The 22,199-nt window shown below is 34.7% G+C and overlaps 2 protein-coding genes and 1 pseudogene across 7 annotated transcripts; all 3 read left to right on the top strand.

The window, feature by feature from the left end:
• The first annotated feature begins 262 nt into the window (after window positions 1–262).
• Window positions 263–5,892, top strand: LOC110423614 (uncharacterized). Of its 5 annotated transcripts, none has more exons than XM_021437883.2 (9): window positions 263–686; window positions 1,338–1,689; window positions 2,302–2,335; window positions 2,460–2,687; window positions 3,175–3,264; window positions 4,053–4,118; window positions 4,208–4,299; window positions 4,422–4,469; window positions 5,475–5,892. In XM_021437883.2, exons 2-9 carry the CDS (start codon window positions 1,367–1,369, stop codon window positions 5,590–5,592), a joined length of 999 nt encoding a protein of 332 aa, XP_021293558.1. In that variant the 5' UTR covers window positions 263–686; window positions 1,338–1,366; the 3' UTR covers window positions 5,593–5,892. The 5 variants fall into 5 exon arrangements, with proteins under 5 accessions (XP_021293558.1, XP_021293559.1, XP_021293560.1 ...); XM_021437884.1 differs by having other exon boundaries at window positions 264–555; XM_021437885.1 differs by lacking the exon at window positions 263–686 and adding an exon at window positions 693–798.
• A 2,616-nt stretch (window positions 5,893–8,508) lies between these two features.
• On the top strand, window positions 8,509–12,134 carry LOC110423128 (ATP-citrate synthase alpha chain protein 1). Of its 2 annotated transcripts, none has more exons than XM_021437267.2 (13): window positions 8,509–8,665; window positions 8,776–8,889; window positions 9,142–9,318; window positions 9,414–9,575; window positions 9,676–9,756; window positions 9,987–10,038; window positions 10,128–10,242; window positions 10,339–10,420; window positions 10,766–10,861; window positions 10,979–11,080; window positions 11,336–11,452; window positions 11,536–11,652; window positions 11,802–12,134. In XM_021437267.2, the coding sequence occupies exons 2-13, from the start codon at window positions 8,791–8,793 to the stop codon at window positions 11,871–11,873; spliced, it is 1,272 nt and encodes a 423-aa protein (XP_021292942.1). In that variant the 5' UTR covers window positions 8,509–8,665; window positions 8,776–8,790; the 3' UTR covers window positions 11,874–12,134. The 2 variants fall into 2 exon arrangements, with proteins under 2 accessions (XP_021292942.1, XP_021292943.1); XM_021437268.2 differs by having other exon boundaries at window positions 8,570–8,665; window positions 8,751–8,889.
• A 3,137-nt stretch (window positions 12,135–15,271) lies between these two features.
• On the top strand, window positions 15,272–16,674 carry LOC110423190 (F-box/kelch-repeat protein At1g23390 pseudogene; annotated as a pseudogene).
• The last annotated feature ends 5,525 nt before the right edge of the window (window positions 16,675–22,199 follow it).

The following is a 22,199-nucleotide window of genomic DNA, read 5'->3' as shown; positions in this document are numbered from 1 at the left end:
GACGCATCCATGCAGAAGTGTACAATTGACGGTTATGGCTGGCCTCGCTTAGTACTAATTTCGCTTATCATTGTCTCCTGTTAAAAAAAAAGAAGACAAGGAAAATTCAGTATTCTTTGATATTTATATTATTTTATCTACTAATAATAACTAAATTTTCTACGATTTATTTCTTGTGGTTGGTAGTTGCCCAGTTTGGAAACGTGTCTTGTTTCTCAGATATCTTTGTAGTCGACAAGTCTTGGCTTTCACTCTCGTATTCAACTTCCCTAAGCCTAACGAAAATTGATTGGTTTTTTTTTCTACAAATCGCCTCCTTTGTCCCAATCCCACCAAATCCATCCCACCCTCCAAACAAACCCATTACCTTTTTCCTAAATAAAAAAACAGGGAAACTTCTGTTTAAGAATGTATCCATCTTACTAACTGATGAACAAAAAGCGTTAGCAGCCAAGCCATTCTCTAGAGACTGAAGAAACAGAGGGAAAGACAATAAAGTCCCCTGCCTGCCTTGCTCTCTGCGTCGCCTCATTAACTAATTCCCTCGAGACAAAGGTAAACCGTACTGCTTTTTTTTCCTTGCTATGAAAAAGAAAACTACGATACAAAGAAGAAGCAAAGCATATTCTGTTTTCAACGTGGAGTCTTCTGTTCAGTAGAATCCTCAGCATTCTTATTCGTTAAGTGTGAGCGCCTTAAAACCCGTCTTTCTTTTTCAACGATATCGACCCTTCTCTCATCCATTTTTTTGTCCCATTTTTAATGTGATCATATCTTTATGGGAAGAACCCATCTAAAGTAAGGAATCTCTGTTTTTCTTTTTTTCGTTCTAAATTTATGTTATGATGTTTAGTTCTCTAGTATTCCTTCCTTTGCGTTTGCTTTCCAGTGTTTCCCTGAAAAATTCTATAAACATTAGCCCAATGATCATATATATGTGACTGACTTTGGGGATTCGGCTTCTTAATTGTTTTAGTTCTTTTTAAATATATTCGTCTGATTTTTCCCCTTGATCAAATGGAAGAAGTGTTCTACCAATCAAATAGTATACCCCATTGTTTTTTAAAAGAAAGAACTTCTTTATTATTTTTTCTTGTTGAAGAAATTATTCTATTGGTCGCTGAAAATTAGTTCTTTGCCTTAAGCTGTTTGGTTCTCAATTTTTATTTGATTTTAAGAATTACCCTTTTTGAACTTTTATGTTGGTAGTTAGTTAAGCTGAATTTTTGGGTAGAGAGACTTGCATTTGTCATCTGAACATTGTGCATTGGAATACAAATAAGAAATTATGATAACCAGTGGGGCAAGTAGGAGTAATTTCTTGAGTTTCTTAACAGGATCCTCAACACATACCTGGCAGCCCGTCATGACTACCGATACTGCCACCTTAAGTTACTGGTTGAACTGGAGGTTCTTACTCTGTGCACTATTCATCTTAACCTCTATGGTTGTGTCAGCAATTATAATTTGGAAATTTGAAGGTCGGAAAAAATCAGAACATCAGGACAGAGAAAATCAGAAGGAAGCACCAGGGTTTTTATACGAGGATGAAGCTTGGAACACATGTCTTAAATCCATTCACCCTGCTTGGCTGCTTAGTTTTAGAGTATTTGCCTTCATCATACTTTTGGCATTGCTCATGGCCAATGTTGTTATTGATGGAGGTGGCATATTTTACTTTTATACACAGTGAGTGATATATCTCTACAGCTTTCTCTTTTTATTTTATGTTTATTTACATTTTTCAATAGAAAGTAAACTTGGTTGTATTTAAGGTGATTGCTTGAATCATGCACTTGACATTGAACAGACACTCCTACAACTTGATGATGGTTTGTCTGTGCATCATATTGTTCCAACTTTATATACTCTGCATTGATTCTAGTTTTACCATTGTGGATGTACGAGATGATATTTGTCTAAAAATGTTCCCACTTAGTTATTTTTAGGTTCGTTCCAGAAGCCATTGTGATTTCAGCATGCTTAAAATAACTAACTATGTAGTGCCCTATATTATAAGTAAGCATGGTTTTAACCTATGCATAATAATGCTATGTTTTTTCTATTTTTGTAAAGAAAGTTCTCCATTTAGAGGTTAAAACAGCTTGGAATTATTTGACCTGCTTGATTGCATGAAAGTTTCAAGTTTCCTACCTATGAGAAAGATTAAAAAAAATAAGTAAAAAATAGTTTAAGGTGATTTGTTGTTAATCAAGATGCTATCTTTGTGACCAGATTTCCGATGATCTTAATGTTTGGTTTGTATTTTGTTATAACAGATTTGTTTCTTTTCCCTAACAGGTGGACATTTACTTTGGTCACAATCTACTTTGGGGTATGTCTCTTGTACGATTTTTGTCATCTTTTTTTGTTTTTTGGAAGTATGCTTCTCCCTCTGTTTCAAATTACTAGGATTGCGTTTTTTCATAACTTGTTGATATTCTCAACCACAATTGTAGGTTGGATCTGCAATCTCCATAAATGGATGTTGCAAACACTGGGGAAAGGTTGGTGGTGATAGGGCTGATCATGTAAGTTTAGATTCTGAGCAAGGCACCTACATACCTCCCACTCTTGGGGAAACTGCAGATGCGACCAACCAGTCGAAACATTTGGATACCCATGAAGCTCCTTATCATCCTTCCAAAGCAGGTGCATGGACTTATGCCTTTCAAATTATTTATCAGGTAAGTTTTCTCCTAAAATCCACTTCCATAGTTGAACTTCTACATTTTACTTATCTGACTCCTGCTCTCTGTTTTGTCTTCCATTGGTCATTACTTTGTTATATTCTTTGTACTTCTGTTTCTTTAGCAAAATCTGGGATGTAACTAGTAAAATAAGTCTTGAAGAAAGAAAGATGACTATCAATACTGTAACAGAAAGTCTTGTGAACTTTGTTCAAGGGAACATGAAGTAATTATTATATAGTGAAGTGAAGGAAGTATGTTTAAAAGCCTAGATGCATAGATGCGGTTATTTTGGTGGGCCTATTGATTATGTGGCCTTGATTGTGCAGATCCTGGGTGAATTGACTGTATGATTTCTGTTTTACCTTGAATGATGCACTTCTGGGATTCTAGTGCTATCTGCTGTTGATTTTATCCTAGTTATTTAGGTCACAATATAACTGCCTATGACCTGATTTTTTATTCTTTTGCTGCCTACCAATAGACTTGTGCAGGTGCAGTAATGCTTACTGATTCTGTATTTTGGCTCATTCTTTTTCCATTCCTAACATCCAAAGATTACGGTCTGAATTTTGTAAGTATGAGGCTACAAAATTTATTCTCCTGGTTTTGCTTCTTTTTTTAATTGGAATTGATTTTGCTGTACGTATGGTCAAACCCCTTTGCTCTATTAACTGTATCATAACTCGTCAAAATGAAGGTGATCTTACCTAAGCTAATTGGATAAATGGAGGTAGTGTAATTTGAGAAGGGTTTTATCTATCTTATTTTCTTTTAAGTTGAAAAATATTTTGTAACACAGATTGTCTTAGCAGTGCATTGCATTTTGAAGTTTACCATTGTGCCTAAATTTCTTCACCACAATGCAGTGTAAACTTGGGAAGGTGATCGAAGAGCTTTGTGGCTAGTGCTGTCAACTTCTTAATCTCATTCATACTTTCTTCTTCTTTTGTGTGCATGTGTGCATGTGTGCATGGTGGGCTAGTAAACCAGCACTGAAACTATGAACTGCAACCTTTATTTGTGTTCTCAATATGAGCACAGAAATCCATGAATAAAGCTTTTGTTTGTTGACTGTCTTGAACCCTTGTGAGAGTGTAACTTAAAATTTTGTCAAAATATTTGGTTAGATGTCATTAGATTCCGCCGCTTATGAGCAATTACCATCACATGCCTTATGTAGTAGTAGTGCCTCAATCTATTTGTTTTACTATGAAGTAACTTGGGCTATAAAAGGTGGAAAGACTTTGCTGTGTTTTGACTTGTTGCCATTTGGATTATCATTTAAGACCAGTTGAATTGCTCCTCTGTTATTTATACACATCTTTTATCCGGGATTTATGTCTACCCTTTTGACTGCAGCTGATTGTCTGTATGCACTCAATCAATGCTGTTTTCCTACTCGTTGACACAATTTTGAATTGCATAGTAAGTTTATTTTTTTGATAGTCCCGGTGGCATTTCATTTGCTGTACCTTCCCAAAAATTGCAGATATAAACTAATGTTTCCCTTGCAGCGGTTCCCTTTGTTCCGGATTGCATATTTTGTTTTATGGACGGGCACATTTGTTGTTTTCCAATGGATCATCCATGCTTGTGTTAATCTTTGGTAAAGTTATATTTACATTTTACAGTTTTACCTACTAGTTCAGATATTTTGTTTTATTGTCTAGCTCTCTCTCTCTTTTCAAAAGGCGTTATTCTAATAATGTGACACCCCTCTGTTTGCAGGTGGCCATATCCATTTCTTGACTTGTCATCCACATATGCTCCCTTATGGTACACGTTTAATCTTTTATGAGATATCTTTGTGGTTATGGTTTTTTCGGAAGCGCACACACACACACACACACACATATTACAAAACTTTTGTTTTAGAAATTTAAGAAACCAATTGAAGGCAATTCTTTGAATGGCTGAATTAACGAACATTTAGAAATTTTGGGCCCTTGATATTTCAAAAAGGATTTTAGTAGGCGACAGTTTTTTTTCCAAAATTATTAGAAGCGAAGGCTTTATTTGAGACTTGTGTCATCCTAAAGTTATTTGCAGCCACCCTTTGTTGCTAGCATATCTCTGAAACCTAAAGCACATGCATTTTTAGTTTGGTGCTGCACGATGATTTAATACTTAAATATTATAATATTTACATTAAAATTTTATTTTTTTAGTGATAAAAATAATTCTGCTGTAAATAAGTAATGATAAATGGTTTTTAGTATAAAACATATTGTATGGATAATTACTTACATTTGTTAATGATTAAACTAAATTAAAGTTCATTTAGGTCCATGGTATATACAATATGTTCCAGGAAGAGAAGCATTTAATGTATCTTTGAAAAGTTTATTTATTTATTTTTTTGAGCATTGTACTATGTAACTAATTAATAATAGTACCAACAAATGTGAAAAAGATCTTTTTATGAAAACAAATTTATAATCAAACTAATAGTTTAGATTAATTTGATTATATGCTTAACTTATATTAATAAGTAGGGTGATGATCAAGTTTGTGAATCATGATAGTTAATATTTATTCAAATCAATATTTATTTTAGTAAGGATTTGGATTAATCTTAGTGAATAAATTAATTAAAATGAGTCAATATTATAATTTAATAAAAAGATCATTTATGAAAGAAAAAATAATTAATTTAATAAATTATCAAAGATATATATATATATTAATTATTTGGATGTGTAGCCGGTAAGTTGTGGTGAAACTGATTAGCATGTGGTGCGGGTGTGCTTACCATCTGTGTTGCAAACATGGCCTGAACAGGTACCTGGGCGTAGGACTGATGCACGTTCCGTGCTATGGCATCTTTGCTTTAATAATTAAATTCAAAGACTTTTCATTGTCAAGGTCTGTCCCGGAGTCTTATCGAAAATGGAGGTAGAAGACAGATTGCTTTGCTGGGGTTGAGATTGGAATTGGGCCGCCACTGCATTCTATCAGATAGCATAGCCGGAAGATTACTAAAATCAGGTGTCTTCTTACTAATTGTCGTTGAACCGGAATCTACAGAGTCCAGTCCAAGGTAGCTCAGTTAAATCAATAAATGATTGAATTTGTATAGAAGCTATTTAGGACATGGTAGATATACAACATTCTTCACTTAAATTCCAACTGTCCAACATTGCCCTGCTCGCATAGTGTAAGTACATAATAATTGAAACACCCTAGACTTTACGACTTACTGATAATAAGTAGCCAGTGGGAGGCCTTAACTGCTACGAGAAAACACCGTCAATAAACGTAAGTGCCCCAAAGAAGTAAAAGAAGCACCATACTTGGATTGGTCCCATTGGAAATTGCCCCTGAAATTTAACTTGGGACATTGTCAACGACGTTACAGAAATGGCCCTCTTGGTCACCGCCCGAGCAAAGTGACAATGTACCCTGATTGGTGACGTTGGCTAAACGGGTCGACCAAAACTCTTACCACCTAGGAAAAGAAGGCGTGCACCTGTTGCTAATATCTTACACAAATATTCTTAACAAATGTAAACAAAGCGTATATCATCCCAACCCAAGTATGAATGCTGAACATTGACTCGGCCATTTGAGGGATAGTAATACCAAAAAAACTAGGTAGTACAAAAAAGATGACTTTGATCATATGTAATTCTCAACTCTCCAAACTTGGAAATACAGTCCGTTGAATGGAAGAAATTAAAGCAAACAAAGGTCAATACTGTCTGCCCATGAAACCCAAAAACAATTTTCCAAAGCAAAGGCTTAGAAATGTGCCATGCTTCACGGGGTTGGCAATGACTCGTGACTTGTGTGCTATGCAAAGCCTTATTGAATATTTTGTTTATTGATGGCTCCGTGGAACTCAGGGTGTTTCTCGGCAAAGATTTACCAAGCAACTTGCAAAACCAAGTCAACCAGAGAGACAGAGCAGCTGTCCAGTGTTGACTGGGGGTTTTGGCTTCATCATGTGTCAAACAATGCTCTCTATCTTCATTCTTGACTGAGGGTTGGTTGGTGAGGTTCCAAATCCCATTTTTTTTAAAAAAAAAATAAAAAATAAAAAAACATGGCAGATTGATTGTTTTCAGCGATCATTTTGGTTGTCCGATCTGAAAACAAAATGAATTTGTTTCGGCTATTCTGTTTATAGCTAATTCTACTCTGCATGATGTTTGCATGCCCACATTTATATGACAGAAAGTGATATTCATGTTCCCTTCTCAATGAATTCTTCATTCCCTGGCAAAAACAAAAATAAAATGGGATCTGAATCCAGGTCCTTGATAGAGCAAGCCATATTCCTCCAAGTAATGGGGTTTAAATTTAGAATAGACAATTTCGAAAAAGAATATGTTTATTCAAGTAATAATCAGTAATAACGAGTCAATTCATACAATTCATGATTTAATTATATTAAATACCAAATTGATTAGGTTTGACTATTTCGTTACTTGCATTAATTAATTTTGCCTTGTTTAATATTTGGCCAAGTGTCCTTTGTATCCAATCTTTTCTGGCCAAACCTTTTCTTAAGGAATTAGGCAGCTCTCTATTACACAATAAAAAGAAGGTTAATTAACCAACTTAGGCAGCTTGTCATCTCTACTACCTAAAGATGGTACTACAACCAACTCATAATTCACAAGCCATATACACACACGCCCGCAACAAAGAGAAAGTCTACCAACGACACGTTTAATGTAATAATAATAATAATAATAAAAGGATATACATTTATAGGATGAAAGTTTTCATAATAAGCAATTGCTATTTTTTTTTCTTTTCTTTTTGCCTCAGCCATAAGCAGTAGTTGATTTTTGTGCAATATTTGATCATTAATTTAATACTAATTAAGTATATATAGTTGGACTTTAGTCTAAACAAGTTAGCAATTCAAATTAAACTTTGTATAATATAATCTTAATATACATGGGTCAAAATGATAGCCGATCAACTTGGAGTTTTTATAGAAATATGTCAAAAGCTAAGTGTATATAAACAAGCATCTCTCTTCTTTTTTTTTCCCCACAAATTTTTACTAATTAAACTTTCTTTTGGAAGTTTGACTAATTTGACACATTCAATCCGTTTTACTATATGTATAATATTAAAATCAACATGTAAAATACTACTACTAAATAATAAACAATAAAAAAGATTTAAAAATTTTAAAAAATGAAAATAAAATTATCAAGCACTAAACATGTAAAATATGCATCCGAATATTTTACTCATTAACTAATATATTATCTCCTTACTTAATAAATAAGGTTTGAATTTTTTTTCTTTCTTAATTATAAAAAAATAAACATGTAAAATGTGAATAACAACAATTTTGATAATGTGAGTGGCCAGGGTTTCAACCAAACTGTCCATCTAAACTTCTCACATTTGGACGGGTGCAGCAGCCGCCTTGGCCTTTGAGAAAAGTGGTACTGCACATAAATCAACTGTGACTAACTGCACTTGATCTTGTACATTCAATCAGCCGGAGATCCACTGAATCTCATCCACCAATAAACTTCCAAAAACAGTTTTTCGTTAATTTATTACTTTTGTTGTTGTACCAGTTGAAGCGTTGGTCTGGATCGGTTAGGTACCCACATGTGTTCATTTCCAATAAGTTCCCGCGGATTAATTAGTAATTTGGAAATGATCTGCTAAATATTTTGAAATATTAATACTCCCAAAAAGTAATATTGTGAATAAATATTCATAAATATATAATGTTTTAGGTGTGAATATGATTTCTGAACAATGAGTTAAGACAAAATAGCAATACTTTAGATATTCTATTTATATTTTTTTCATTTTTGGAAATCAAAGTTTGAAAAAATATAAAAAAAGGAAAAAAAAAACCAAATTCACAGCTATAAATACGCCAAAGAAATATAAGATGACATAGCACACTTTCAAGTTTCATTGGTAATAGCTCCAACTACCTCAGCGTGCCTCGTATTTGGACAACCGTCCACTTCGCTTGTCTTTCAACGGTACTTATTTCCCATTTTTCTCCACATTTTTATTAGATTTTGTTTAGATCTGAATCGAAAAGGTTTCTCTAATTTGTTTCGAAAGTTTTGATTTGGTTGCAAATTTCCAGTGAAAGAAAAAAATAATGGCGCGCAAGAAGATCAGAGAGTACGATTCCAAGAGATTGTTGAAGGAGCATTTCAAGAGGCTTTGCGGCAAAGAATTGCCAATCAAATCTGCGCAAGTCAGTTCAAATTTCTCCTTCTAGATCTCGATTTTCGTTTCGATGAGCATCAATATTTCCCTGTCTGGATTTGGAATTTGCGGATCTACTTTTGTTTGCTTTAATTAGTCACTAGTTTTGTTTCTCCTCGTTTTATGAAAAAAAAAATCTTTCTAGATCGAAATATGAACATGAATTTAAGATGTTGATCCTCCATGATTGGTTGATTAATGATTACTTCAATGATTTGTTTGGTCGCGTTGCTGATTTCAGGTTACGGAGTCGACTGATTTTAATGAGCTAGTACTGAAGGAGCCATGGCTTTCGTCGCAGAAACTGGTTGTTAAACCTGACATGTTGTTCGGAAAGCGTGGAAAGAGTGGTTTGGTTGGCTTAAATCTGGATTTCGCTCAAGTTATTACTTTTGTGAATGAGCGCCTCGGCAAAGAGGTTCACTTTCTATTTTTGTTCCTCTTTTTACAGCCTTTATTTGACATTAATAAGGTTGAGGCTTCGGCGTTATGTTTACCTCTCTCGACTTACAGGTGGAAATGGGTGGATGTAAAGGACCTGTTACAACATTCATCGTTGAACCTTTCATCCCTCACAATGAAGAGTTCTACCTTAACATTGTCTCTGAGCGACTTGGTTGCAGCATCAGCTTCTCAGAGTGTGGAGGAATTGAAATTGAAGAGAACTGGGATAAGGTACACTTAGATAACTAACACTCCTTGTCAGTTCACCTTTGTTTCTTGTGTTATCTTGCGTTATAGTTCCATAACTAAGATGGTGTTATACTTTATATAGGTCAAGACCATATTTGTCCCAACCGGGTCATCTTTCACATCAGAAACTTGTGCTCCACTTTTTGCAACCCTTCCCTTGGAGGTAATTTTTCCCAATCGTGAAGTGTTTTTGCTTCTTAAATCTTGATTGTAGTTTCACTAGAATTTTTATGTCAGCAATTTAATTAGAATTAGATTTTCCTTTTCATAACTTGAACACATTCCTTCATCTTTCAACAGACAAGTTCATTTGATGGATTTGCCTAATTCATCAGAAAATTAATATATATGCATACAGTAATCTTTGACGCAATGTATGTTGCTTTATCTTAGGTCAAAGGAGAAATTGAAGAGTTCGTCAAAGTGATTTTTGCTCTATTTCAAGGTTTGTCATGTATCTGTGTTGAATCTAAGACTATTATTCACATTAACATTTGCAACTTGTCATAAACTTTTTCAAGTTTCAAATGTCAGATCTTGACTTCACTTTCCTTGAGATGAACCCTTTCACACTTGTTGATGGAAAGCCTTATCCTTTGGATATGAGAGGGGAGCTGGATGACACTGCCACTTTCAAGAATTTCAAGAAGTATATCCCCTTTTATTTAGTATCCATTTTATTTATCTTTTCAATGCAATTTTAGTAGGGATGAACATCATCTGATGCCATTTGTTTTTTCTGCAGGTGGGGTAGTATTGAATTTCCAATGCCATTCGGAAGAGTAATGAGTGCAACTGAAAGATATATTCATGGGCTAGATGAGAAGGTACGCTAGATTTGATAGATGGTTGGCCTTGTGTCCGAAATCTTATTTTGACTAGATTATCACCCAGTTGCAGGGGAAACTTAAGCTGTATATGAGTTTTCTTTTATCATTTTTTTAAGAAGAAATATTGAGGCAGATAAGAGATTTTTTTTATTAGTCACCACGTCATACATGTTGTCTTTAAGTAAACCTGAATGTTCAATTCATTTTCCATGATTGGTTAACTATCCATTTTACAACCTAGGAACTCTTCTTCGATAAAAAAAGGGTAAACTACATTGCATTTCGTGTACTAGCTTCATCCACAAATATGGTATTAACTTTAGAAAAAAAAAAATCTTGCAGACAAGTGCATCTTTGAAATTTACAGTGTTGAACCCTAAGGGACGCATTTGGACAATGGTAGCTGGAGGAGGTGCAAGTGTCATCTATGCTGATACGGTTGGTTCTCCTTTTTCCACACTCAGGGTTTTCTTTAGAGGACAAAAACCCTGTAATTTTGAATTATTGGTCATGCTCTTCGAATTTACTTTTAAGTACAATTTATTACCCAATCAGGTTGGAGATCTTGGCTTTGCTTCTGAGCTTGGGAACTATGCAGAATATAGTGGAGCACCCAATGAAGAGGAAGTGTTGCAATATGCCAGAGTAGTAATTGATGTAAGGACTCTGGCCCTCCATTCTCATTAAAATGTTATTAGAGTAGAAGCCTTGGTATTGTATATGACCAACTAGTGCTGTCTTTAATTTTTGTTGAAGATCCTATGAAACATTTGCCAAGTAATTCCAGAGAGAAAAATAGCTGTGCATTAATAAGCATTATGGGCACAGTTTCAGTGCTCACTCACACACATTTTCAAACTGGTTTGAGTATTTGATTTAGGCTGTACAAATAATTTCATTATTCCTGTACAGTGTGCAACTGCAGACCCTGATGGTCAGAAAAGGGCTCTTGTAATTGGTGGAGGAATAGCTAACTTTACTGATGTGGGTGCTACATTTAACGGCATAATTCGAGCCTTGAAGGAGAAGGTAAGCTCAACTATAGTGGCGTTTGCTTTACATCTTGTCCTTGTTTATTTCTTAAGAATAACTGGACATGCAAATACATGCAGGAATCAAAGCTTAAAGCCGCGCAGATGCACATATATGTGAGGAGAGGAGGTCCAAATTACCAGAGGGGTCTTGCAAGAATGCGGGCACTTGGAGAGGATATTGGTATCCCTATTGAGGTATATATTATAGAACTGTATATAAACCACATGTAAATGATGATTACTCTGTATAGTTAAAGAAGAAACAATGAATTAAAGAAACGTGCTCCCCAAAAACAAAAATTTGGCTGATATTTTTTATTCCTGTTTTGGTGCTTCTCTCATAGGTTTATGGTCCTGAAGCAACAATGACCGGTATATGCCAGCAGGCAATCCAGTACATCACTGCAGCTGCATAAGTTGTTTGGTTCTTGAGTTAAACCTCCGATTGTGTTACCTTTTCTAGTGGGGCATGTTCATTAGGTTTCCATTTCAATTGTATTAGAAACCTCACAAAGTAATGTTAGATAATATTAATGAACCATCTACAATTGTTTGCTGAGAAAGAACATGAGATCTCGGGTAGATGGCATTGTCAGCAATAAAGAGCTTCTTAGAATGTTCTACATCTCTGTCCCCTCGCCTTAATTTTCTTAATGCCATTAATAAACTTTCCATGAGCTTGATGTACATTTACCCATCTTATTAATGCTCACTGCTTTCACCTGACCGCTTTAATTGTCTAAAATATGCGTAGACATAGCTTATAAATACTGTCGTAACAGAACATGAGCCTCTTGTCTTGTCTTTGAAGGAGTATTCTAGTATGGTTTGTTCACACTTGGAATCAACTCTGCCAACATACTGTTAGACCTTGTTTGTTCTGATATCTACTTTGAGTTCTTGTTAATGTCCATTTCATTTCTTAATTTCTGCAATAAACCTTAGGGTTATTCAGTCCTATTCATCTAATTCTGAGACTTGAATACTATCTTTTAAACTTTGTCCCCTTGTGTAATAATAAAGTTAGGTAATTAGAAATGCTTGTTTCTTTTTTACATCTCATGTTAAACACGTCAGCTCTCAAAACATAAGGACTACATTAATCAATTTTAAAGTTAAGAGATTAAATTAACGAAAACTTTAAAAGTACAAGAATTTACTAGGTACTTGGACCAAATTTTGAAATGCAAACTGAAAAAATTAGGCGAACATAAACTTTGGTGAGGCCCAATTTTGCCTATGAAAGAAGTAGGTTTTGTCACTGAAATTGGGCCTACAGGAGGCCCAACGTGTCACTTGTGTTCATATGCATGGTGTGATAACAAGGCTAGCCGGTCACAAATTAAAGAGGATTAGTTGACTGAATTATCGAAGTTTGGTGGAGGGAAACATCGGTAGGGGCAGACCATGGCATCCAGATGAGCTGGAGATAACGAGATGCTTACGTTACCCTTTGTACTGACGGAGGAAGTTCCATCTGCCCAACAGTAACTCAACACCCCTCACCTCCATCACTAATAAATCTTTCCAAATGGTTCCCCCTCAAGAACCCAACTTGGCTTAATTACTACTCCCATGGGAAGACAGATGACAATCTTTCAATTGTTATCGGTTAGTACTAATCTATTATATACCCTTTCAGACAACTGTACTTACATGTTACTTTGAGTTTGTATAGGAATGTTTTCACAATATTCATCAAAGGCAGCTTCATTTCATTTTAGTTAATCAATTTCGTTATATTAAAAATGTCATATCATTTGCTATGAGTGTAAAAAAAATCAGTTGATTATTAACCTAACAACTATTAAAATCGCAAGTATAGTAGGATATTTTTCTCATGGTATGAAGATTTATGGATTTGTTTAGATATAATTTAAAAAAAATAAAGATTGATTGGTTGGCTGGAAACTGAGTTGATCTATTTATTTTTTAGTAGCTTTTATTATCCGCTGAAATCCAATGAAATGGCTTCATTTTTGGTTCGGTGGTCGGTGAGCGGTCCATAACTGGTAAAAGCGTCTTCTACTTCTTCAAAAATCAGGGAGGTTGGTGGCGGTGGGTCCCCAGTTTTGGTTTTACAATCAAATATCTAAATTCTTCGACTGTTGCAATTTGGGAAAGTCAACATCAAAGTTAAGCTAATTGCATGTTAAGTGGCCAAAGGCATTCTACTGGGTAACCGTATGTCTAGGGAATGGTCCACTGACTCTTAACAATCTCTATTAATGTAATGAATTCTGGATAAATTTATAAAGATCCATTTCAAGTTTCCAGGAGTTGATCTACAACTTATGGTTTGAATCCAAAAGATAGGACACATATGGCTCAAAATCAAAGCTGTGGAGCCACTTATTCATTGCTGTTTATGTCAAAAAAATGGACGCATACTTTGACTGAGTTTTTCTTTTCCTTCCAATGATATATCATACTGTTATAAGAATATAATATAAGATAATAAATAAAACGAATTCAAATTATTTAAACTTGAGAAGCTACGTGCCAGAATGATTTTTTCACAGTTGCTTAACAATCTGATCACCCTGAAATGCTAAAATTGGTGCTTAATTGAATTGGTCCAACTCCATCAGTATTATTATATTAAGGGTATTCCCCTTGTCAAGAGGTAGAAAAGAAGGGGAATGCACTTGATGACTTGACTAGACGAACTCTCGTCAATCTAAGCATCAACAAATAGGAAAATGAAAAAACACCAACTGTTTCCAGGTTGTTGAGACTTATCTTATTCTTAGTCGTAGGCCAATCTGCTTATGTATACCCGGCGAAATCGTCAATGTTCGAACCAAGTCCAAAGCGGCTGCTGGGAGGGTAAAAAACTGATCAAATTCTGTTTCCTCAGAGACCAGGATGGTCCACTCTGCGCTTCCTACGCTCACCTGCTTCTTAGTTAGGCCTGTGCCTTGTCCTATTTAATTTCACACACCAAATATGGAACATTGAGCTTTGGCACCCTGGTCTAACAAGGTTCTAATTCCACTCTTCTCTTAATAGCTACAACGTGCACACCATTGCACCCCAAAAAACCATACAAAATTATTATAAAACAGAAAAATGAAAATCACTTATCTAACAATAACCCAAATTCTCTCAAAAAATAATATTAAAAAAAAATTTAGTCTAGCCTTTTCAATGTTATAAAATTGCGTTGACATAATTACATTCAACGAAGCCACTGATAGGTTGACCGCCATAACATTAAAGGATAATAAATCCCTATATGCAAGGATGCATCACAAAATTTATTTAGGGGTCATAATTTTTTATTTCCTTTAATTCTAATTATAAAAAAAAATTTATATTTTTTTTCATAGTTGGTTTTTTTTTCTATCCCTAACATAGTTGTCCTTATTTATTTTATATTATAAAGTTTCAATAGTCAACTTTTTATTTTTATTTTTTTTTTAAAAATTATCCATAAGATGCAATTATAAATGTTATTATTTTAAATTGATGCATTTAAAATACCTTCATTTTAAAATTATTTAAAATTTCACCCTTAGAGAAATGATGTTTTCGTGTCGTCCCGCTTACTCAGGAGCACAGTGATGTAATTTATCGCAAACTTAAATATAATTAAAATTTTCTTTTATTGATTTCTTTTACAAAAAAAAATAAATACAAAAGGCAAAACACAAAATGTAAATAGAAATTAAAAAAACAATAGACAATAAAAAAAAGAAGAAGCATAAATCAAATGAAACCTTCGTGAATGAGTAACGAATTTATGGAAGATAAATGGCAGAACGTGGAATAATTAGCATATGCGATATGGTTTACAAATTAAATAAAAAAAGAAATGAAGCCCTGACCCTTAAAGAACGCCATTATTCTCTTCCAACACTCAACAGGGTCCCATTCCCATGCCCTTATAAATTGCCCAACCTTCTGCCTACGCCTCTGGACAAATACGACTATTCAAACGCTTTCACCAATGACGATGACCGAAGAACAAAAGCTGAGGAAAACAGAAGAAGCGGGTGATATTCGAGGCGATGTCTTAGAATCCATTCTATGTCTTGTTCCTCTCATCCATCTCCTTCCAGCCACTCAGGTGTCTAAATCATGGAACCACGCCGTTTTCTCATCCCTTCACCATTTCAACAAGCCCAAACCTTGGCTCCTTGTCCATGCTCAGAGCTCACGTCCCCCTTACGCCACCACAGCCCTTGCTTACGACCCACGCTCCAACCTTTGGCTCCGGATCAACCAAAACCCACCCATCGAATACGTCTCCGCTCTCCGTTCTTCCAACTCGACGCTCCTCTACATGCTCTCTCTCTCTAAATTCTCCTTCTCCTTCGATCCTCTCCACCTATCGTGGCATCACGTGGACCCACCCCTCGTCTGGCGCACCGACCCCATCGTCGTCGTCGTTGGCGGCCATGTGGTCGTCGCTGGAGGCGCGTGCGACTTCGAGGATGATCCACTCTCGGTTGAAATCTACAACCTCGACACACGCAGTTGGACCACGTGTGAGTCCATGCCAGCAATCCTCAAAGATTCAGCAGCTTCTACGTGGCTTTCTGTCGCAGCCAATGCTAAAAAGTTGTACGCCATGGACCAAGTTACTGGTGTTACGTACTCTTTTGACCCGAGTTCCAGGATTTGGTCTGAACCATTCCATCTGCGTCATGACCAGAACATTTACTTTTCTGCGATTGGATATTACGGGGATAGCTTGATCATGGTGGGGTTACTTGGAAATTCCGAGAATGTTAAAGATGTCAAAATCTGGGAACTAAAGGGCGAGTCCTTTGAGTTTTGTAAAGAAATGGGGGTGATGCCGAAGGAGTTGGTGGTGAAGCTGAAAGGGGAACAGACAAATTTATTTTCAATAAGAGTAAGTTTAATGGGTGAATTTTTGTATATATATAATCCTGGAGAGCCCGAGGAATTGGTGGTGTGTGAGATCGACGGCGAAGGGCTTTGCCGGTGGCGAAGTTTGAAGAACGCGGCGGTGAGTGATGGGAGCAGGGTGGCGAAGAGGATGGTGCTTACGTGTGCCGATGTGGGGTTGGGCGATTTAGGTAAAGCGGTGGGTTCGGGGAAAGGAAGTTTCAGTATTGTTGATAGTGGGAATTTACAGCGATTTTGAGATCGTTTTTATTAAAACTTCATGAATTGAACAGTTTGACTTGACTCATGAGTCATAGTGAATATGGGGAGCTGCTTTTGCCCGTTCCTACTTTGCTTTTATCTCCACATTACCTTTCTACACTTACAATTTGACTATTTTTCTTCATTTCAGTTATACTCATCAAACAAAGAAAGATTTTCCTGCAGGATGCATGTGTTCACATTAATAAAACTAATAATGAAGTTAGCAGATTGGGTTTAGGGACCAAACGACGTTGTTTTGGCCCTTATTTTCCTATGATCAGTTTTTATGTTTTTTTGGAGAAACATTGGCATAAGCACCAATTCATGAAGAAGAAGTCCAAAAATCTTTGAAGAAGAATTGTAAGTCGATAATAAAAAAATCCATGAAGAAGCGTGTTAAGCATCAGAAACAAAACCAAAAATACTTACATAAGCCTAAGGGATTTGGTCAGCTGCTGTGGAAGAATAAATCATCGGCGCTGGTGGAAATTCTGTGAGAGATGGGTCTGACAGTTGAAAGAAACTAAGCATTGAGTTGGGAAAATTGTTTGGGCATTGAGTGGAAATAAATACATATATGTATTAAATTAAATTAGTTTTTTATAATTAATAATTAATTAATTATATTAATAAATATTATTTATTATTTTATATTTATATAAAATTAATGTAAAAAGTAAAAAATATTATATCATCGTATTAATTAATTATTCAAAATTAATTTATAAAAATTTAATTAAATATAATAAAAAAATATTTTTTAATGTTTTAAATAATTTAAAAACTTTTTTAAAGTTAACCCGATCTTTCTTTTATTCCCATTTTCGGAAACTACGCGCTGGTTTCTGGTTTTTTATTCTTCAGCGGTTGGTAAGCAGTATGATAATGTCTCTTTTCTTTTCTCAAAAGTATGATTATGTATGTATGTTATGTTTAATTAAATCCTGATAGTCCATCCAATCCAATCTCATCCTCAGCATATATAAGTTGGTGTCGGTTGTTACGCGGTGGCTTTACCCCTGCGGCACTCCAAAGCTTTCCCAGGAATTACCAAAGTATTTCTAATTCTAACAATAACATAATCTTTCATTACACACAAACAAAAAAAAAAAAACAAACACACAATACTTCACCATAATATAATAATTATGCTTACATCTATATGGTTTTTTCCAAGCATAATAATTATTAATTACTGAAAAATGAATAAATAAATTCATTTTTATTAATTGGGAGAAAGGCTTACCCACCTATGGTAAATGGTTCAATATTCACTCCATCTTTCCGACTTTCTCAGTGGAAAATAAAGGAAAGAACAATTTCAATGGCAGATGGGCAACGTAATGTTCAAAATTACATCCCATATATCTAAAAGCACAAGTAATTGGAAAATACTAAGGTTGAAAAATAGGCTTGCCAAAAAGAAAGCAATCAAGTGGTGTCATTGAGATTTGATGTAATTGCCAATGACGATTTCTTGGGTAATGGGTTAATGGGGTTGGCTACATTATATGACTATGAACAGATAATGTCCACCTCACAATGTCATTGGCAGTTAAAAATAATTTCACATAACTTCTTCTTTTATCCTCAACAATTGAGACGTCGTCTCATCTTTAATCCATCGTAATCATTTGATTCCAACATTACGCTGTCTAACGCTCGACCCTGGCCGCTGTTGCACTATTTTAATGAATCACATGCAGTAAAATCCCTTGACTTTTGAAATGTAATTAAAAAAAAAAAACAGGAAAAAGGAGATCGTAACCATTTATCCAGGAGATTAATGCTACATCAACGGAAACACAAGGACACAAACTCCTCCTTCAAGCAACAATTTACTCTATTTTCCATATCTTTTTTGTTATTCCAAATTACTATTTTAGTAGTCATGGGCCCAAAAAGCTGAGCCACATTGGTTTACTGATTGAATTCTAGATTTCATTGACTTTTCACTACCTGTGCTGGGTGGGTTGGTGAGTAGAAAGGGGGCTCTGGATTCATTATTCATTCTCTTTGGTGCAAGGTATTGACATGTCAACCCCCTCTGTCTCTCCTACTTTTTCCTTTTTTTCCTTAATTTATGTTGTTTGTTGTCAATACTTATATTAAGCATGGTTTGATAATCAAAAAATATTTTATTAAAAAAATAAATTTTACTTTGTAAAATATATTATCAATAATTTTAATATTTTTTATTGTTTGGATTAACTCTGGAAAATTTTTTACATTGCTTGAATCATTCAAAAAAAATATATTCTCATCGTAATCCATTTTTAAAACTTTTTTCATCTCCAATAATTTTCTACAATAACACTATAAAAATATCAAAAATATTTTTCTCAACATTAAAAATATTGTATATATATATAAGATTTAACCTTTTTCATTAATTTATTTCTCATCAAATTGTTATACTAGTTAGTTTGTCATATATTAGAAATTAAATGAAATGAGAGATTTTCATGTGTAAAAAGTTTATTTCCTATTTCATATAAAAAATTTTGTAATTAACTTTAATCATTTTTTATTATATTAAAAATTATAACACGTTAAAAAAATAATTACAATGACATAATTCTTATGAAATAATTGAATAAAAATAATTATAGCAACAAGTTTGGCCTTATTTCCCTTTCCCTCTCTAGCTTCGTAATTCTTATTTCGTCTTTGTTTCTTTCTCCTTTTTTTTTCTTTCCAAAGTGCCCCAGTGTTTATAAAATGATTAAAGTATCTTTTAAAAAAGGATAAAACCCCAACCATGTCCCTTTTTTCAGGTGTCAACATAGGTTTTCTCTGTAAATTAATATTCATTGTCCTTACTATTTTGAAAAAAAAAATCAAGATCTCTTGCAATTGGATTTCTCCACCTGAGGGTTCCATGAAATTTAATGTGGATGGTGCTGTTAGAGGATGCCCAAGCTAGTCAAGAATGGGAGGTGCGTTGCTTGATAGCAATGGCTCTAAATCTTTGCCTCATTCGGCAAATCAACAATCTGAACACCAAAGTTGCTAGATGGAGAATCAATCGTTTTCCAAGATCTAGTAATGCCCTTATTGACATTCTTGCCAAAGATGGAATGGGCAGGTTGGAAAACCTTCTAGTTGTCACTCCTTAGGCCCTGTTGTTGTTTGGTTTATGGCGTTTCTCTTCTCTCGACTTGACACTCTTTTTTTGATGTTGTTGTTTCTCTCTATTGCTGTTGTTTGTTTCTTGGTGATCATTCAAGTTCTCTTCCTATTAGGGTTTTGGCTTGCTCTTCCTAGTCCTTTGTGTTTTTCCTAGGATTTTCCTTTTTTGGCCTTTGTGTTCTTCATTATTCTATGTGGTTGTTCTTCTTCTGATTTTTCTGGTCTCTTGTATTTCCTACTGCAAATGCCAATAATATAAATGTTTCCTTGTGGAGAATAATTTAGCTAATGTGGTTTATATTATTAATTCTTCAAATGCTGTGTCTATGTGCTGCCGAAATAAATGAAAGTATGAAAAATCAAGACTTTGAACTTAAAATTTCTGTAAACGTTTTAGATTAGAGAAACTTAGCTAAATAGAAAATCCTGTCTTAGTCAAGATCTGTTTATTGTTTTAAAAACTAATTAAACTCATTGGAGGATAAGAAATGACTTAATATTCTTTTAGTCACTAATTGTATTATTTTTCTAAAGACCAACATTAATTATATTACTTTTCTTTCCAATACTTACTATTTTGTTTCAAAATATTTTTTTGATAAGGAAATACTTTTACCCATGTTGTCCATATCAAAGACTTTGATGGCACAGGAGGGTGGCATTACATAGGTTGCAAAATATGTATGAAGACATTGCAATAGATAAGAGACAGTTTCTAGTTTCCAACACCGCATTTATGGTAGAAATAATTATAATAAAATATAATAAAAATTAAAAAATCTTTAAAATACTGTTTTCTACATTTAATAAAATTTTTATTTTTCTTTGTTTCATTAGTTACAAAATTAATTATCATTGTAGAAGACAACACTGGTAGTACAATATTTGTGATTTTTGGTGATGATAGTGAGAAAGTAGTTGATGCATCAATTACCAAACTAGCTTTGCTGAACCAGTTAGATAGATGCGTTCTTCCTCAACCTATCTCAAGGTTAATTGATGATCAAAAGCTTTTCACTGTCGCCTTGGTTACCAAATCATTGGAGAGTGGAGAATTATCATTCAGAGTGATAAATGGTAGAAATGTTGATGGTCTGCCTAAGCTGCCATTGAATTTGAAACAGTCATCTGTAAGAGGTGATTATGGAAAACGAGGAATAAGAGGAAGTCTGAGGTGTGAGATCACTGTCCTTAAGGATAATTTTCGTCCCTTGAGAGTATGAAACTCTGTGTAAAAGGACTGTAGCGGTTATCCTCCAAGATTCAACAGACTCTTCCTTAATAGTTTGCACAACTATTAAGGGATGAACAGGAACAGCAAAAAAAAAAAAACCCAGGTATCGAATGAAAGAGGCGAAGAAGGAAGCAAAGAAAGCTTAAAAGCTGATAAGCTTTTTGATGTGTGTTGAAAGTGAAGGTGTGAGACTGTATTTATAGGTATGGAGTGAGGTGAACGTTGCACCAAATAAGGTGCACGTTAAACCAGATTAGGGAGTTGAGAAAAACATTTAAGAGTTAGAGAAAAACTTGGTCACCTTATTAACTAAGTTAGACAGACGTTGGAGCATATCCAGGTAAGGTAAGTAGAGTTTTAGAATAATTCAATCAATGCACGTTAAACCAAATTAGGGAGTTGAGAAAAACACTCAAGAGTTGGAGAAAAACTTGGTCACCCTATTAACTATGTCAGATAGACGTTGGAGCATATCCAGGTAGTACAAAAGTTCAAGTGGGCACAGCCCACGTGTATATTCGCGCGACCTGGAGTATAAGGTAGGTAGAGTTTTAGAATAATTCAATCAAGTCACGTTAAACCAGATTATGGAGTTGAGAAAAACACTCAAGAGTTGGAGAAAAACTTGGTCACCCTATTAACTAAGTCAGATAGACCCAGGTAGTACAAAAGTTCAAGTGGGCACAGCCCACATGTATATTCGTGCGACCTGGAGTGTACTACACTACCTGAGAAAACAGAGTGGACTCGCGCACACACAAGGTTGGGCCAAATCTGGTTAGATTTGTGTGTGCGCGAGTCCACTCCGTTTTCCTTGCTTGCAACAAGCCCATGAAGTGTTTTCATATATAATGCCTTCACCTTTTAAGTATCTTGGCAATGTGGGATGTTTGAACCTTATGAAATACTCTATTTTCTAACATCATCTGTCAATAATCCAATAGCAAAGTTGGATCATGATGATATAGATCAATTACTGTACAAGAATGTCCTCCTTCCTTTGCAGCAACAACAATTCAGAACGATCTCTTCCCAAAAGAGTCTGCCAACAAAAAAAAACCTCAAAAACAGGTAATTAAGCATTAAATTTCAACCATTGCTCTTCATTTATGATTGTTGATAGTCATCCAATTTTATGCTATGATGTTTTACCCAACGAAAGGCTAACCAGATTTGACTATCTGATGTCAATATTATCAGTTTAATTTCTGTTAAGGTAAGAGCTTTTAGTAATATTTCCAAAAACTTTGGTTAT

Source organism: Theobroma umbraticum, unplaced genomic scaffold (assembly GCF_002168275.2).
Source record: "Theobroma umbraticum cultivar Fairchild unplaced genomic scaffold, ASM216827v3 scaffold_20.0, whole genome shotgun sequence".
NCBI classification, from domain to species: Eukaryota; Viridiplantae; Streptophyta; class Magnoliopsida; order Malvales; family Malvaceae; genus Theobroma; species Theobroma umbraticum.
This window is presented reverse-complemented; position numbering and strand designations above follow the sequence as displayed.

Bases quoted from the DNA above. Each gene is read 5' to 3' on its own strand.
- LOC110423614 (XM_021437882.1), top strand. From the start codon at position 1,289: ATGATAACCAGTGGGGCAAGTAGGAGTAATTTCTTGAGTTTCTTAACA. The intron at 4,300-4,421 runs GTAAAGTTATAT...CTCTGTTTGCAG, and splicing joins CATGCTTGTGTTAATCTTTG to GTGGCCATATCCATTTCTTG. The intron at 4,470-5,474 runs GTACACGTTTAA...TGGCCTGAACAG, and splicing joins TCCACATATGCTCCCTTATG to GTACCTGGGCGTAGGACTGA.
- LOC110423128 (XM_021437267.2), top strand. From the start codon at position 8,791: ATGGCGCGCAAGAAGATCAGAGAGTACGATTCCAAGAGATTGTTGAAG. The intron at 8,890-9,141 runs GTCAGTTCAAAT...TGCTGATTTCAG, and splicing joins TGCCAATCAAATCTGCGCAA to GTTACGGAGTCGACTGATTT. The intron at 10,039-10,127 runs GTTTGTCATGTA...TTCAAATGTCAG, and splicing joins GATTTTTGCTCTATTTCAAG to ATCTTGACTTCACTTTCCTT.